Source organism: Chenopodium album, chromosome 10 (assembly GCF_948465745.1).
Source record: "Chenopodium album chromosome 10, dcCheAlbu1.1, whole genome shotgun sequence".
In the NCBI taxonomy this organism is placed as follows: Eukaryota; Viridiplantae; Streptophyta; class Magnoliopsida; order Caryophyllales; family Amaranthaceae; genus Chenopodium; species Chenopodium album.
In genome coordinates, this window is record NC_137843.1 from 1777905 (window position 1) to 1791993 (window position 14089).

The 14089-nt window shown below is 33.3% G+C and overlaps 2 protein-coding genes across 3 annotated transcripts; both read left to right on the forward strand.

Annotated features, from left to right (window-relative positions):
• Positions 1-3693: 3693 nt before the first annotated feature.
• Positions 3694-9603, forward strand: LOC145563059 (protein DWD HYPERSENSITIVE TO UV-B 1-like). 2 transcript variants are annotated; one of them, XM_081623470.1, is made up of 10 exons: positions 3694-3824; positions 4835-4901; positions 5494-5747; positions 6141-6579; positions 6675-7319; positions 7782-8168; positions 8375-8569; positions 8919-8975; positions 9112-9174; positions 9269-9603. In XM_081623470.1, exons 1-10 carry the CDS (start codon positions 3805-3807, stop codon positions 9350-9352), a joined length of 2211 nt encoding a protein of 736 aa, XP_081479596.1. In that variant the 5' UTR covers positions 3694-3804; the 3' UTR covers positions 9353-9603. The 2 variants fall into 2 exon arrangements, with proteins under 2 accessions (XP_081479596.1, XP_081479595.1); XM_081623469.1 differs by having other exon boundaries at positions 3695-3824; positions 7782-8222.
• Positions 9604-11826: 2223 nt separating this feature from the next.
• On the forward strand, positions 11827-13131 carry LOC145563061 (peamaclein-like). The gene is made up of 2 exons (XM_081623471.1): positions 11827-12107; positions 12750-13131. Exons 1-2 carry the CDS (start codon positions 12005-12007, stop codon positions 12932-12934), a joined length of 288 nt encoding a protein of 95 aa, XP_081479597.1. The 5' UTR covers positions 11827-12004; the 3' UTR covers positions 12935-13131.
• Positions 13132-14089: the final 958 nt, after the last annotated feature.

Genomic DNA, 14089 nt, shown 5'->3' on the forward strand with positions numbered 1-14089 from the left:
AGTCGGGTCACGTCGGGTCATACATCTTTTCGGGTTCGGGTCGGGTTTAGGTCGGGTCAATAAAAGGTCGGGTTACATTCGGGTCGGGTGAAAAACAAGTCGGGTTAAATTCGGGTTTTTACGGGTTTAAATGAGTTAGGGTCATGTTCGGGTTCGAGTCGGGTTCGGTTCAAGTAAATTATTTTCGGGTTATAATCAGGTCGGGTCATTATCGGGTTTGAGTCGGGGTCGGTTCAAGTCAATAATTTGCGGGTCATAATCAAGTCGGGTCATTCTCGGGTTCGGGTCGGGTTCGGTTCAAGTCAAAAACTTGCGGGTTATAATCGAGTCATTTCCAAGTCGGGTCATTCTTGGGTTCAAGTCGGGTTTAGTTAATAATTTGCGGGTTACAATCAAGTTGGGTCATTTAAACTTATCTGGTCATTCTCGAGTTCAAATTGGCAAGTCAATAATTTGCAGGTTATAATCACGTCGGGTCTTCCAAGTCGGTCTCGGGTGTGGTTCAAGTCAAAAATTTGAATTCCCTTAAAAAAAATAATAATAAAAAAAAAAGATAAGTCAAGTAAGATGAGAAAGACTTGCTATTGTCTGGGTCCCGTGTATTTTTTTATTTTTTTGTTTAATTTTTTTTTTTTTTTTTTTTTTTTTTGCTGCTATCCAGTTCAGTTTTTCTTTGACGAGGATTATGTAAGAGATAAGTCAAGTAAGATGAGAAAGGCCACTTTTGTTTTATAATTGGAATCCATGTTAATAAATTGAAAAAAAGCCTGAAACTCAATAGTCAATACGGAGTACTCTTTTTATCCTAAAAATTCCTAAATCCTAAAATTCGGGTTAGTAATAGGTCGAGTTTAAATTCGGGTCGGGTCAATAACAAGTCGGGTTGAATTTGGGTCGGGTCAATAACAAGTCGGGTTTATTTCGGGTCGGGTTTAAAATCGAGTCGGGTTAGGAACGGGTCGGGTTGAACTCGGGTCGGGTTAGTAACAGGTCGGGTTGAATTCGGGTTTTGACGGGTTAAATCGGGTTTGGGTCATTCTCGGGTTCGAGTCGGGTTCGGTTCAGGTCAATAATTTACGGGTCACATTCGGGTCGGGTCCTCTCTAGGTCGGTTCATGGTCGGGTTCGGGTCTCAAATACTCGGGTCAACTCGGGTCTAGGGTTGGTTTCAGGTCGGGTTAGGTCGGGTTTGGGTCACCATTTTTTTCGGGTTCAGACGGGTTAGGGTTAGGGTCGGGTTAGGGTCGGTATTTCGGGTCGGGTCAGCTTTTGACAGCTCTAGATTAGATTACATAATTTTAAGTAGATGGTAAAACAATGACAACCTTTTTAAAATATAAATTTGCATATTGTAAGTATTTCAGAATTATATTAAAAAATTTAGATTATAATTAAACTCTTACTAAGGCCTCATTCTCTTCACCTTATTTTTGCTGAACTGAAATTATTTTTACTGAAATAAAATTATATTTGCTGAACTTAAATTATTTTTACTGAACTTAAATTAATTTTACTGAAATGAAATTATTTTTGCCGAGCTGAAATTATTTTTACTGATTTTCTGTTATAATTCTTCTTTAAGAAAACTAAATTTCACCGAACTGAACTTATTTTTACTGAACTGAAATTATTTTTACTGAACAGAAATTATTTTTACTTGATATTTTTTTTTAAGGTGAAGAGAGCAGGGCCTAAGTACCATTAATTTATTTTTTTCTCATTATATTGCATCTAATGATGAAGTAAAGAACTTATGTGCATCAGTGCATGCACATGGAAGGAAAATGTGCATCCTTACCGATCAATTAAACACGAGCTTACTTTAATTAGTAAAAAAATATAAAAAGTACTCTGTATTAGGGCAAGCTAGCCCCTATTCAACTTCGTAAAAATTGGCCTGTATTTATTGGATTATTTACACATATCAAGTCTTTTGATATCAATATTATTATCAAATCTTTTTAGATATTTTTATATATGTTATGTAAATACTTTTGATATATATTTTGTAATCGCTTGTTATATTTTTTGATTTTTGTGAATGATAGAGATTGTATTTGGATTATTCTTTGATAACACTACAAATATATAGTTGGATTTCTTCATCGATATAATTATGCTTTATCTATTTTCTCTAACCTTTCCAACATTTTCTTTCTTAAAACTTTATCATATACACAAGTATGACTAAATTATTTTTTTCCCTAGATGCCTCAAATATTAAAACAATCCGACGTTTTTCTTTAACTAACAATTACGTACTCAAATTAAAGAGGTAGATTTCGAATACTCACATTTGCTTTGTTACAAACTTATAATTAAACAAGTAAGTGCATGCTTATCGTATTTGTCATATTGAATTGGTTCTTTGGTTGTCATTTGTCAATAATTCAATATAATAGCAAGGCAAGTCAAAAACGGAGTACTACTTATAAATAATTAAAATAAATAAAGGTCTTATGATCTTATCAACAATCCAACACAAAAAGCACAATCATATTTTGATAATAACAATTATTATTTTTGTTCTGTTAGATAGTAACACAATTTTATTTTATTTTTTTTTTTTTTTTTTTTGTGTGTTGTGATGTTTGTCCACTTTTAGGTTTGATTACAAGTTTAGATTATAATATAGGATTGAGGTAGATTATAATATAGGATTGAGGATAAATGGCAAATGATTAGTCACCTATACTAGAAGTTAAAATAATTTTGAGCTAGTCTTTTAGCAATATGTATAATAACAACTTAAAAAGTAAGATCATTAATGTAGATAAAATTGTACCTTGTAATTATGCCAACATTTTCAACTTCCACATAAGTACACTTTAATTGACCCAAAATATATCATAACTATCTCTCTTAAAACTTACATAAGAAAAATAAAATTTTAATTGAGAAAGAAGAAAATAAACTCAGCCTCTCAATCTATCAATATGTTTAATAGTACACTAAGAATTCCGCATAAGGAGTATATATATATAAAAAAAAATGCATATATATGATAATATGGTCACATTAAGATCAAAAGATGCCCTTTGGGGTTGAATAGGTTTGGATTAATCATTGTTCAAATGAGGTTGCTCCTTAAGTATTCTTAGACACTTTGTCCCTTGATTAATAATTTTGGTCCATGCATTTCCCTCAAAAAAAAAAAAAAAAAAAAAATCGAAATTACTTATTTCAGCTGTACAATTGAATACATACATATTGCGTAAATTTGTAACCAATTTTGGGGAAAGCAAATTCAACAATGGATATGATAGCAAAATTGAAAATCCCTATAAATCAATCCAAATTGGTTGTAACCTACTCCATAATTAATTAAAGTTAATTACAACAATGTTGACAGACAATGCTAATTAATCAAAAGTTGAAAACATTACCAATCAAATTCAAAGAAATTTAATAAAAAAATTAGTACAGCCAACCGTACAATTAATTTATAGAGTAGTTTTTGTGAAAGATAGCAAATAGCCAAATTGCAAATGATTGTCTTCCATTTGGTTTTCTCATTTTACCCCGAAATTATTCTTAAACATGTTTTACGAAATAATTTCCTACAAATTTTATCTTATCTTCTCAATTATTTTCAGGTAAACTAGTTCAAAGTAATTTCCTAGTACTCTTATAAATACGACCATATTTTTGCCTAACTTGTTTTTTGATATGAGCTTTTTGAAAAGTCACTCTGCTTATCGTTCCTCTACACACTATTACTACTTCATTCTATCTTTCCATTTTATCTGTAATTAACAAATTAATTATTCAGATTCAATTTTGGCAAAAAGATACTTCATTTCAATGGATAGCTTCGAGTTCAGGTACTTACTTTTTCTTTATTTTTTAAGTTTCTAATTGTATTATACTTTTCTCGAAGATTCCTCTACAATTTTGAAGTAGTTTATTATTCAATTTGGCATTTTATATAATTTCAAGTGATTTGCTGAAATATCTTACAGTTTCTAAATTTAGAAATAAAGCAGAGATGATTTGTTTATCAAAATTGTCAACCAAAGTGTAAGATCTACTACTTAAAGTTGACTTTCTAAATCAGTTTATTTGCTCTTCAATTTCTTTTTTTTTTTTTTTTTTTTTTTTTTTTTTTTTTTTTTTGTGGAAGGAATTTCTCTTCAATTTCAATTTCTATGTACTCTCCAAATCAAAATTATTATCATTTTCCAGGAGATGGATTATTTAACTGTGGAAATTTGTGTATTAGTATTATGATATGATTATCTAGAAGCAAAGTTAATGATTGTTGACTAATTTAAATTTTGTGCATTTGATCTTAATTCCTAATCTTGTTAATGTCTATTGTGGACAAGACATGTGGGATAAGGATCATTTGTAAAAGAAGAAGTAGCATTTCACTTATTGTATTGTTGAATCAAAGCCTTGGTTTTATGGTTATCATTGCGGATTTTTGAAAGCTATGAACAAGTTTATGGGAGCTAGAAAGTGTAGTTTCCAGTTTTTTCGCGTTCAGTCTTCAGAATTAACATGAATATCTTAGTGCAAATGAGACTAGTTCTACATAAGAAATACATTTATAGTTGCTTTGAGAATTTCTAATACTGAAAACTAGAAGCTGTAGTAATATCGAATTACTAGTAGGAAGTATTGCTAACTTTTGGAATCAAATGTGACTTCTTGAGCTTTGTTTGAATGAATATGATGCAAGTTTAACAATTTGAAGTGCTCTGCATGTATAACTGGATTAACTGTATTTTGCATAGATTTCATATATATCATCAAGTAATTCAAGCGCCTAATTTTGTAACAACCATTAATAGTATACTGACATAAAATTGTTATAATTTTGTGGTGTTAGGTATGTAAATTGTTGCAAAAGGTACAAGGTGCTGCCTAATCCTGCTATTTTGAGCTCTCTTTCCAAGGTATGTTTTGACTTCTGAGCTAGTATCAGTCTATCAGTAGTAAGTAATTCAGTAGTTCAATGAAATTGATTTCCACATTCAAATTAAGATGGGATTTTTAGGTATGTATAACTGTATAAGTCATTAGGTCTTAATTTAAAAGTGCAACTCCTTATTTATTCTTCATCAGCTAGTTCTGAGTCTTCTGAGTTCTGACACATTCTATAGCTTGAAGATCGTCGTGTGTCAAGAAACTGCTTGTTCATAACGGTTAAAACTGTTAGAAAGCACCTAACCAAACACTCTCTTGTTACTTTTCAACTATAATCAGCTTCTGACCATAAAAAACTTTAGTTTGGTTCAGGTGTCACAAATCTAATTCTTGTAAATGTTTTCCTTCCAACAGAACACAGCCTTAGAAACTGTAATTCAACTGTGGTATACATGTGATCAGTTACTTCTTTATTGAGGATGCAGAGCAGTTTAAAATTGATCATGTTGTTTGTATAGGTCTAAGAGGTCTCGTACTAATTGATTCACAAACAATTTACAAGTATCTTGACTGATTTATGCTAATTCCATAGAAACAATTTTGGATATCCTACATATGCAGGTTGAGTGTCAGAAATTTTATCAAAGGCTAAGTAATCTTGTCGTTGTACTGGACCACCTGAAGGATGCTGACTTATTGCCTCTTATTGATATGATCAATGCAATGAATTCTTCCGATGTTGATGCTGTTGATATACTCAATGAATCACCTTGCATTCTAAATGAAGATCAGGTTCTTTCACTGATGTGTGCAGCCAACCAGAAACTCCGTACAGTTAGTCTTCAAGATTTGCCATTTACAAAACGCTTCTTGAGGTTTGTTGTGTGGTTTTGAGAGCTACTTAATTATGTGTGCTTATGGTGGCAGTCCAGTTTTCATAAATAATCACATTAACCCACTTATAAAGTCCTATTCTCTTCAAAACATTCTGTTTGATTCAGTGCTGCAATTTTATTTATTTTTTTTCCTTTTATTGATTTTATAAAACTTGCCCTTTTACTTGTGTTTTTGTCTGATGAACTACTGATTATTACTGAACCTTATTTTCATAAGTTGAAAGAATAGGAACTAAGTCAAATAACAGCTTTGACCTTCAATTTTCAGTTTTTCTTTTCGCTCTTTGTTTTAAATGATTATAACATTTTTCTTGTCAGGCACTGTAATTCATGGTTAGCTAATGATTAACACTATGACGTTTTCCCTGTTAGGTATCTATTTCGAAGTGGTTTGTGTTGTCAAGTTTTAACGCTGAGCTCTTCTAGTCTTCAGAAGCTTGACATGGTTGGAAGCTTTATGCAATTACGAAAGCTCAATTTGGACTTCTGCACCTCACTGACTACCCTACACAAGGATTGTTTCTCTAACATGCCCAACTTAATGCATCTTTCTATGTGTGAGACAAGAGTTGCTAATCTCTGGACTACTACCACTGCCCTGTATAAGCTTCCTTCACTTGTAGAACTTCGATTTCAGAACTGTTTGTGCTGCAAAGATACTGGTCCATGCCCTGCATATTCTATCAATAGATTTGGTTTTCATATCAGCAACTCTGATTATCCCACTGGACAGCCTAATACATGTTCTGATAATCTACAAAATTTAAGATTATTGGATTTATCATCTGATCCCCATTCTGGTTTGAAAAAGGTAAGGATAACTTATGCTTGTCTAGGTAATTTTCACACCCAAATTACTGTTACACTGTTAATTTTTAATGAATTCACTTACTATATACATTTCAGACTTTCCGTGATGAGTCCAATGTACAAGATGGGTATGATTTTGACCTCAATGAAGGTGTAACAGTTGCTTCTGCAAGAAAGAAGTACATTTCACATCATCCTTCACCTTTATGCTTTGAGAAAGATTATAGGGAGTTCATGATTGCTTCCTTGCCGCGATTAGAGGTTTTAGACAATTTACCTATTGGAAAGAAGGACAAAAAACTAGCTCAGGTGATACATTCAACATATTTTGAAAACTTGCCATATAAAAGACATGCAGAAGAGAATGTTTCCCGCATCCTTCATAATCGTGAAATAGCATCCAGTAGAACTCCCTTTAAGTCAAAGCAATCTTCTTTCTATAGGAAGAATCAGCAGAGTTTTTCACGGTCTCTTTGTGCAGCCAAGTTAGGTGCCTCACCGTGGCCACATTTAAATTCCCTCTCTAGTATTAGCTTCGCTACAAATGAAGAGAGCAGGAGGTTCCGTCCTAGGCAATTTGAATATCATCCTTCAGATTCTAGCCTTATGGCTTTTGGAACTTTGGATGGAGAAGTGGTGGTGATCAACCATGAGAATGGCAAGAAATTTGCTTACATGCCACCATTGGGAGCAAGGAATAGCATTTTGGGTCTCTGTTGGCTTAAGAAGTACCCCTCCAAGGTATGGCACACGTTTTAGAATGAAGATCATATTGAATAATGTAAACCCTTTCTGCATCCCCCCTCTCCCCACCCATCCACACACGCACACAAAATTTGCATAATTTTATGGGCTTTGAGGCATCATTTTCAGCACTGTAAAATACTGGCATGCATATTAAATTGTAAATAGATTATTCGTGACAGTTTCTAAAATTGAGTTGACAAGATTGCCTTTACATTGGACTTCCTCTGTTCCATTAGATGCTATATATTGATGTTAACTTGAAAAAGCATAGAAAAACAGTAAAGAGGAATAGCCTTGGTGAATAATTTTTTGTGATAATTCAGCCAAATGAATAAGGTGTGAAAATAGGGCATAGGGAATATTAATCAATGTCTCTATATTTTTATCCTGCTTCATAATTTCAGAATGTTTGGCATAATGCGAATAGGATTAACTAATAGTTGTGTGGTATGACAGGTACTTGCTGGTTCTGATAACGGTTTGCTAAGATTGTATGACATCAGTAACACTTCGGCAAAGGGTGCAGATTCTTGTTATGATGGTGTTTTTAACGCCTCTGATAAGTTTGAGCAGTTGACTTCAGTCCATATCAACTCAACTGATGAAATGCTTCTTGTGAGTGGTTACACAAGAAACGTAGCCATGTATGATATGGTTACTGGAAAACGCTCACAGTTATTCGGTGATCTACATCAAGAGCCCATTAATGTTGCCAAGTTCTCTCATCTCTCTCCATTTATGTTTGCGACTTCATCATTTGATCATGATGTGAAAATGTGGGATATTAGACAAAAAATGGTCCGACCTTGCTATACTGCTACTAGCTCAAGAGGCAATGTGATGGTTTGCTTCTCCCCCGATGACCAGTATCTGCTTGTGTCAGCTGTAGATAATGAGGTAATCTTCGTAAATGGATTTACTGGCTCTTATCTGAACTATATGGATCTTATATGCGTTTGACAGTTGACACTTATTTAAACTTATTTAACCTAAAACTTTATTATAAGTAAAAAGAACAAACTTATGACCTCTTGAAATTGATTGCCCAGGTGAGACAACTTTTGGCTGCTGACGGGAGACTGCACACAGACTTTGGTATTGCTTCAAGTGGAAGTTCACATAACTATACACGTTCATATTACATGAATGGGAGCGACTATATTATTACAGGCAGTTCTGATGAACATGTTGTCCGCATTTGCTGTGCTCAGACAGGAAGGCGACTGAGAGATGTTTATTTTGAGGTAACTCTTGAATTACAAATTTTTCAAGCATGAAAGCATTCCATTTGTCTAGAATTCATATCAAGATCATATATAGTGCTTTAGAATGTCCAGGAAATGTTATCTTACCATGAATATTTTATGACTTTATGAATGGGTTTTATATTAAGCTCTTCTTCAATTGAGTGATGGAGAGAAGATAGCATAACTACTATTATATAGGGGAATTCTGTTAGATCATGTAATATCCCTAATCGTGAGAGGTTGGGGCTTGGGAGTTGGTACTATCTTACAACTTCTTCCAGATCATAAGACTTTTAGTTTCTTTATGTATCCCTATACTCAATTTTTTTTCCTGGATGATTTGCAGGGGAAAGGCTCAGACAAAGCAATGTTCGTGCAGTCCTTGAGGAGTGATCCTTTCAGGGTAAATCTTTTCTGTTCCCGCTGTAACCTAATCTATTTGGATAAACAAAAATAGAGAGGATATTATTGGCCTGTAGGAGTATAGGTGATTGTGAATCTGTATATCTGATGATTTTGTATCATTTTGTAAATGGCAGCCGTTCAACATGAGTATCTTAGCTTCTTATGCGCAATCAAACTCCAAGTGTGAAATAATCAAGGTAATTTTGTTTATGCAAATTCTCTGGCTAGTATATGCGGAGTTGTGGATTCATGGCCTGTAAAACATTCTTAACTTTTACCATGCTTTGGCAGGTAAATTTGTTATCATCTAGTGAGGAAGGTGAAGACGATTCTTACTTACAGCAGTCCTGCCCGTCTTTTAGCCTTGGTGGTTGATCTTAGTAAATATATATCATACGAAGTTTGTAATGTATAATGGTATAAATTTTATCTGCAATTCTACATAATTACATCTTCATATTCGAAGGTCATTGCTGAATCAGTTTTTAGTACCACGGCCTCTGCATCTCAGGTCAGGATCAAATCTTCCTCTGAAGAATTGAGATAGTTTGTACATAGGTTTCCTGTATGAGTGTGTTATTGTACATTACCTTATTCCATATGAATATATGAAGTATTTTTTCCTACTCTGTATGTTATAGATATGCGGAAATTAGTAATTGATCATATAAAATTGCATACAATATGTGCATTATCTTTTCTTTGTAGATGATGTTGGCACTAATTCAATGTTTACATCCTTTCCCACCAAGTTATTAATCTCTCACTAACCGATTGTTTGCAAACTAAATTATACATTTGGGTGTATCTAGAGCTAAAAACATCAATTACAATATCAACTAGACCGTCAAAAGATTGTCCTTGGAGATAATCCCCATACCCTAAAGTACAGAAACATAAGTGCAAATTCCGCAAGAACTGCCCCTTAATGCAGGGGTGCCATAACCTCACTGCGAGGACGTGCGCAGCAGCACGGATGCAAGGGCAGCTGTTTATTAAGACACTTCAAGTTCTGTGCAAGATACACGATTTTCCCTTATTTAAGGACACGCCCATGCTACATTCAACCTTATGTGCGCTACAAAATTTGGCTTATGCACGAACGCATGCATATGATTATTTAATGTTCACTGAACTAGGGCCAAAATTCCAAAAAACCTGAAGGGGACACATAGGACCACCCTTCTATGTGTTGTCATATTTGGCATGTGATCCCAAGTCCATGTATATCTTGAGCATATTGCAATTTTTTTTTTAAAAAAAATTTCGATTGAAATTGTTCGAGCCTTTAGAAAAGGTATACGAAACATATATAATCACACACGCATCGCGTTCATAAAGGGGTAGTAATTATTAACATGCAACCTCTAATTCTAGAATTAAGTGTCTTACCACCAAGTTATGTGATTTTATATGCAATCTTTTGAATACAAAATATTAATATGCAACAAATGACAATATGAATAACAAATTTAATTACAAGAAAATTGAATCGTAAATGACAACGTATATTAATGGTCAGTTCCATGTAGGGGTGTAAATCGGGTTTGCGGTTTGGTTTTGGATTCGGTTTATCGGTTTTCGATTTGTAACGGGTTGGAATTATTATCGGGTCAGTTCGGATCGGTTGTATATAATTCCGAGTCGGTTCGGTTTGGTTTATTTTTATTGCAGTTTCTTTTCGGGTCGGATTCTAATCGGGTCAGGTTATAATTGGTTCGGATCATAATCAGTTCGGGTTAAATTCGGTCGGTTTAAAAACGAGGTTTGTCAGTTTAAAGCGGGTTTTGGGTCAAAACATACCGGGTCCTAATCGGGTCGGGTTGAAATCAGTTCAGGTCATAATCGGTTCGAGTTGAACTCAGTCAGTTTGACAACTGGTTTTGCCAGTTTTAAACGGGTTTCGTTAACGTAAATCTTCTAGTATATCCTCAACATTCTTTAAATTAATTAGTTATTCCAATAGATCATACGGAGTATTAATTAGTTGTTCAGCTTTATTTCCCTTTTTTGTATAATGATTTTCGGGATATCAAATAATAATAACAAATCTAGAGTTAGCTTTTGATTTAGATTTTTTTAAATACAATACGGAACCATTACTCGTAACAGAACGATAATATTTTAGCATAAGAGTTTCAATGACATCAAAATTCCAAACCTTTTCAATATAAATACTTCGTAAATAAAATTAAGTCCTTTTGTTTTACTATTGATAAAATATACCAAAAAAAAAAAGAAATAAAAAACTCTAAGGTCATAACGGCTTACGGATTATAATGGTTCGATTATAACCAGTTACGGGTTGTAAACGGCTCGGTCATAACTTATTACGGGTTGTAAACGGTTCGGTCTTAACCAGTTACGGGTTGAAAACGATTTGAGTTTATTGGGTTTTTGTCGGGTTTAAACGGTTTCGGTTTACAATGAGTCGGGTTGCTATCGGGTTCGGAAGTACTCGGTTCGGGTTGTTCTCGGTTTCGGATTGTATCAGTTCGGCTTGATAACGGGTATGGTTCATTAACGGTTCTCAAACATTCGGATCGGTTCAGTTTTAGGTTTTAAAAAATCGAGTTGGGTCGGTTTATGGTCTTAAAATAACAAGTTCTTAACGGTTTGGTTCCTTTTCCGAACAATTCAAAACGGTTCGGATTTATCAGTTCGGGTCGTTTTTGACGGCTATAGTTCCATGTAATAATGTGGGGCATTGCCCGAGCCCAAAACTAGTTATTCTATTATACATAGTGATTTAAAATTTATGTAACATATAGTCCCTTTCATGATCGGTATGGAGCCTGACCTTGTTGTGTCTATCTCATATTCATACCATGATGTATACATTTGGACGCTCTAAAAATACAGGGGTCCTTAGGTTGGCCATGTGTAGTATGCTTTGAATGACCTAATCTTATACACCGTACTGTTGTCTCACTCTCATCTAATATATCCCCATTATAAAGCCTTACAACTCCAACTCAAGAAACCAAATCAAAGTCTAAGTAAAAATTGCAAAGACATCAAAGAAAAATGAAGCTTGTTATTGCAACTCTGTCAATTGTTATCCTTGTTCTTGCCTCAACTTTTGTTCATCCATCCATGTCTCTTAATGATGCAATCAAGCCTAACACTAGTAAGTGGTTTTCTATCAAGTACTATATGCTTAATTATTGTATGCATTTCCTTAGACAAGACTAGAATAATAACTTTTGAAGTCAATTTGATCTTCATCATTATATGCACTATTATGTTTAATTTATACAAGTAGTTAACAGTCTTAACACTAAAAGCATGATAATTCTATGAAAATATATATTATGTTTCTAGTAATGTTGTATGGACAAAAAAAAAAAATGTCTCGTGTATTAATGACAATAAAAACGTTTATAATAGAGGTTGAACTCAAGACTAGCAATAGTAACAAAATCTTAAGAAGTATTATTTCACACTCAATATCATTACGCCGTATATCTAACGTGTACAACTAAAGGGTGTTTTGTGTTTTTTTTTTTTTTTTTTTTTTTTTTTTTTTTTAAAATTAGTTTATCTAATTTGCTAATTTTTATTACTTAGTTTATATAGAACTCAAATAAGACAATATGATATTTAAAATAATATACTCTAGTTTGAGTATTTTGCAAGCATTAAGTTGAAGTTGTAACCCAAAAAAAAGCCAGTTTTATATAAAGGAAGTGCCTTGACTGGTTTAATTTGTGAATATATATTCTCTCTTCAATTAGCTGAAAACTTAAGTATTGTTGATTTTGGAATGTAGATCTGGACTGTGGCTCAATGTGTGGTGCGAGATGCAGTAAAGCAGGACATGAAGGCTGTATGAAATTCTGCCAAATTTGTTGCCAGAAGTGCAATTGTGTACCATCAGGGACCTATGGTAACAAACACCAATGTCCTTGCTACAGAGACATGAGGAACTCTAAGGGCAAACCCAAGTGCCCTTAAGTTTTGTCACAAGATAAATAAATTTAGAGCTCGTCACCTTTTCCTTTGTCTGAAATTTGTTGTCACTATGATAGTATATTTATTTTGAATTATGTACGGGCATAGGTTAGTATGCTTTTAAGAGTAAATTATGTACGGCATGTTTCACTTGAAATTCCGAAATAAATGAATTGGTGTTTCTCAACATCATTTTAGTCATATGTACCATTGCGTATTAATGAATTTCTTATCATATTGGTGATATAATGTGTAAGTAATATGTATAAGTAACAACAACCGATATCTTATCTAAAGTTTATTATTACACAAACAAACTTAATTTTCTAATAATTAGGCAACTAACAGAAAGATGAAAGGACGATAATGGCCTTACATAACTATATTACGTGCCCAAACCTTACTACAATTAATTGCTTGAGTGTACTATATACGATATAAAATAGCGCTTTTAGTAGCGTTTGTATGTATTTGCATGAGTCACAACTCAGACGACATACGGTGTCCTGTGTAAAAAAAATTCTGTAGCACTGCCAAATAGCCGAACATGTGTTAATAAAATTGAGCTTTCTTAGTATTTCTTCAGCTATATAATCAAGGCCATAGTAATTAGAAGTAAAGCTACAATTCCCATAAAATTAAAGAAAAATGAAGCTTGTTTTCGCAACTCTGTCTATTGTTTTCCTCGTTCTTGCCTCTTCTTTAGTTCATCCATGCATGGCTATTTCTGATGCAATCAAGCCTAACTCAAGTAAGAAGTCTTTTTCATCAAATACAATATGCTTACTTTTATGCATTTTCCTTTTAACAAAGATCTAGTCCATACTATATAGTTAGTTCTCTATGTAAAACTTGTGTGACTTGCTTGATAGTTTTTATTTATTTATTTATTATTTTTTTTTTAAGTTAGCAAATATTATAGGTTTCAACAATGATTTTGTTAAAGACCTAACAATTAGTCATGGTTTATAAATTAGTGGATGCCAGTTATTTGAAACGGAGGAAGTATATATTATTTTATAAAAAGTGAAAAAATTGCCATTAAAAAGATTTGTACATTATATACGACTATACGAGTAAAAGAAAAAAGAAGTATACAAGTAAGAAAAAAAAGTTTGCATATATTGTTCATGAACAATATATGCACATTTAGTTCAA

Bases quoted from the DNA above. Each gene is read 5' to 3' on its own strand.
- LOC145563061 (XM_081623471.1), top strand. From the start codon at position 12,005: ATGAAGCTTGTTATTGCAACTCTGTCAATTGTTATCCTTGTTCTTGCC. The intron at 12,108-12,749 runs GTAAGTGGTTTT...TTTGGAATGTAG, and splicing joins TGCAATCAAGCCTAACACTA to ATCTGGACTGTGGCTCAATG.
- LOC145563059 (XM_081623469.1), top strand. From the start codon at position 3,805: ATGGATAGCTTCGAGTTCAG. The intron at 6,580-6,674 runs GTAAGGATAACT...TATACATTTCAG, and splicing joins CCCATTCTGGTTTGAAAAAG to ACTTTCCGTGATGAGTCCAA. The intron at 8,976-9,111 runs GTAAATCTTTTC...TGTAAATGGCAG, and splicing joins TGAGGAGTGATCCTTTCAGG to CCGTTCAACATGAGTATCTT.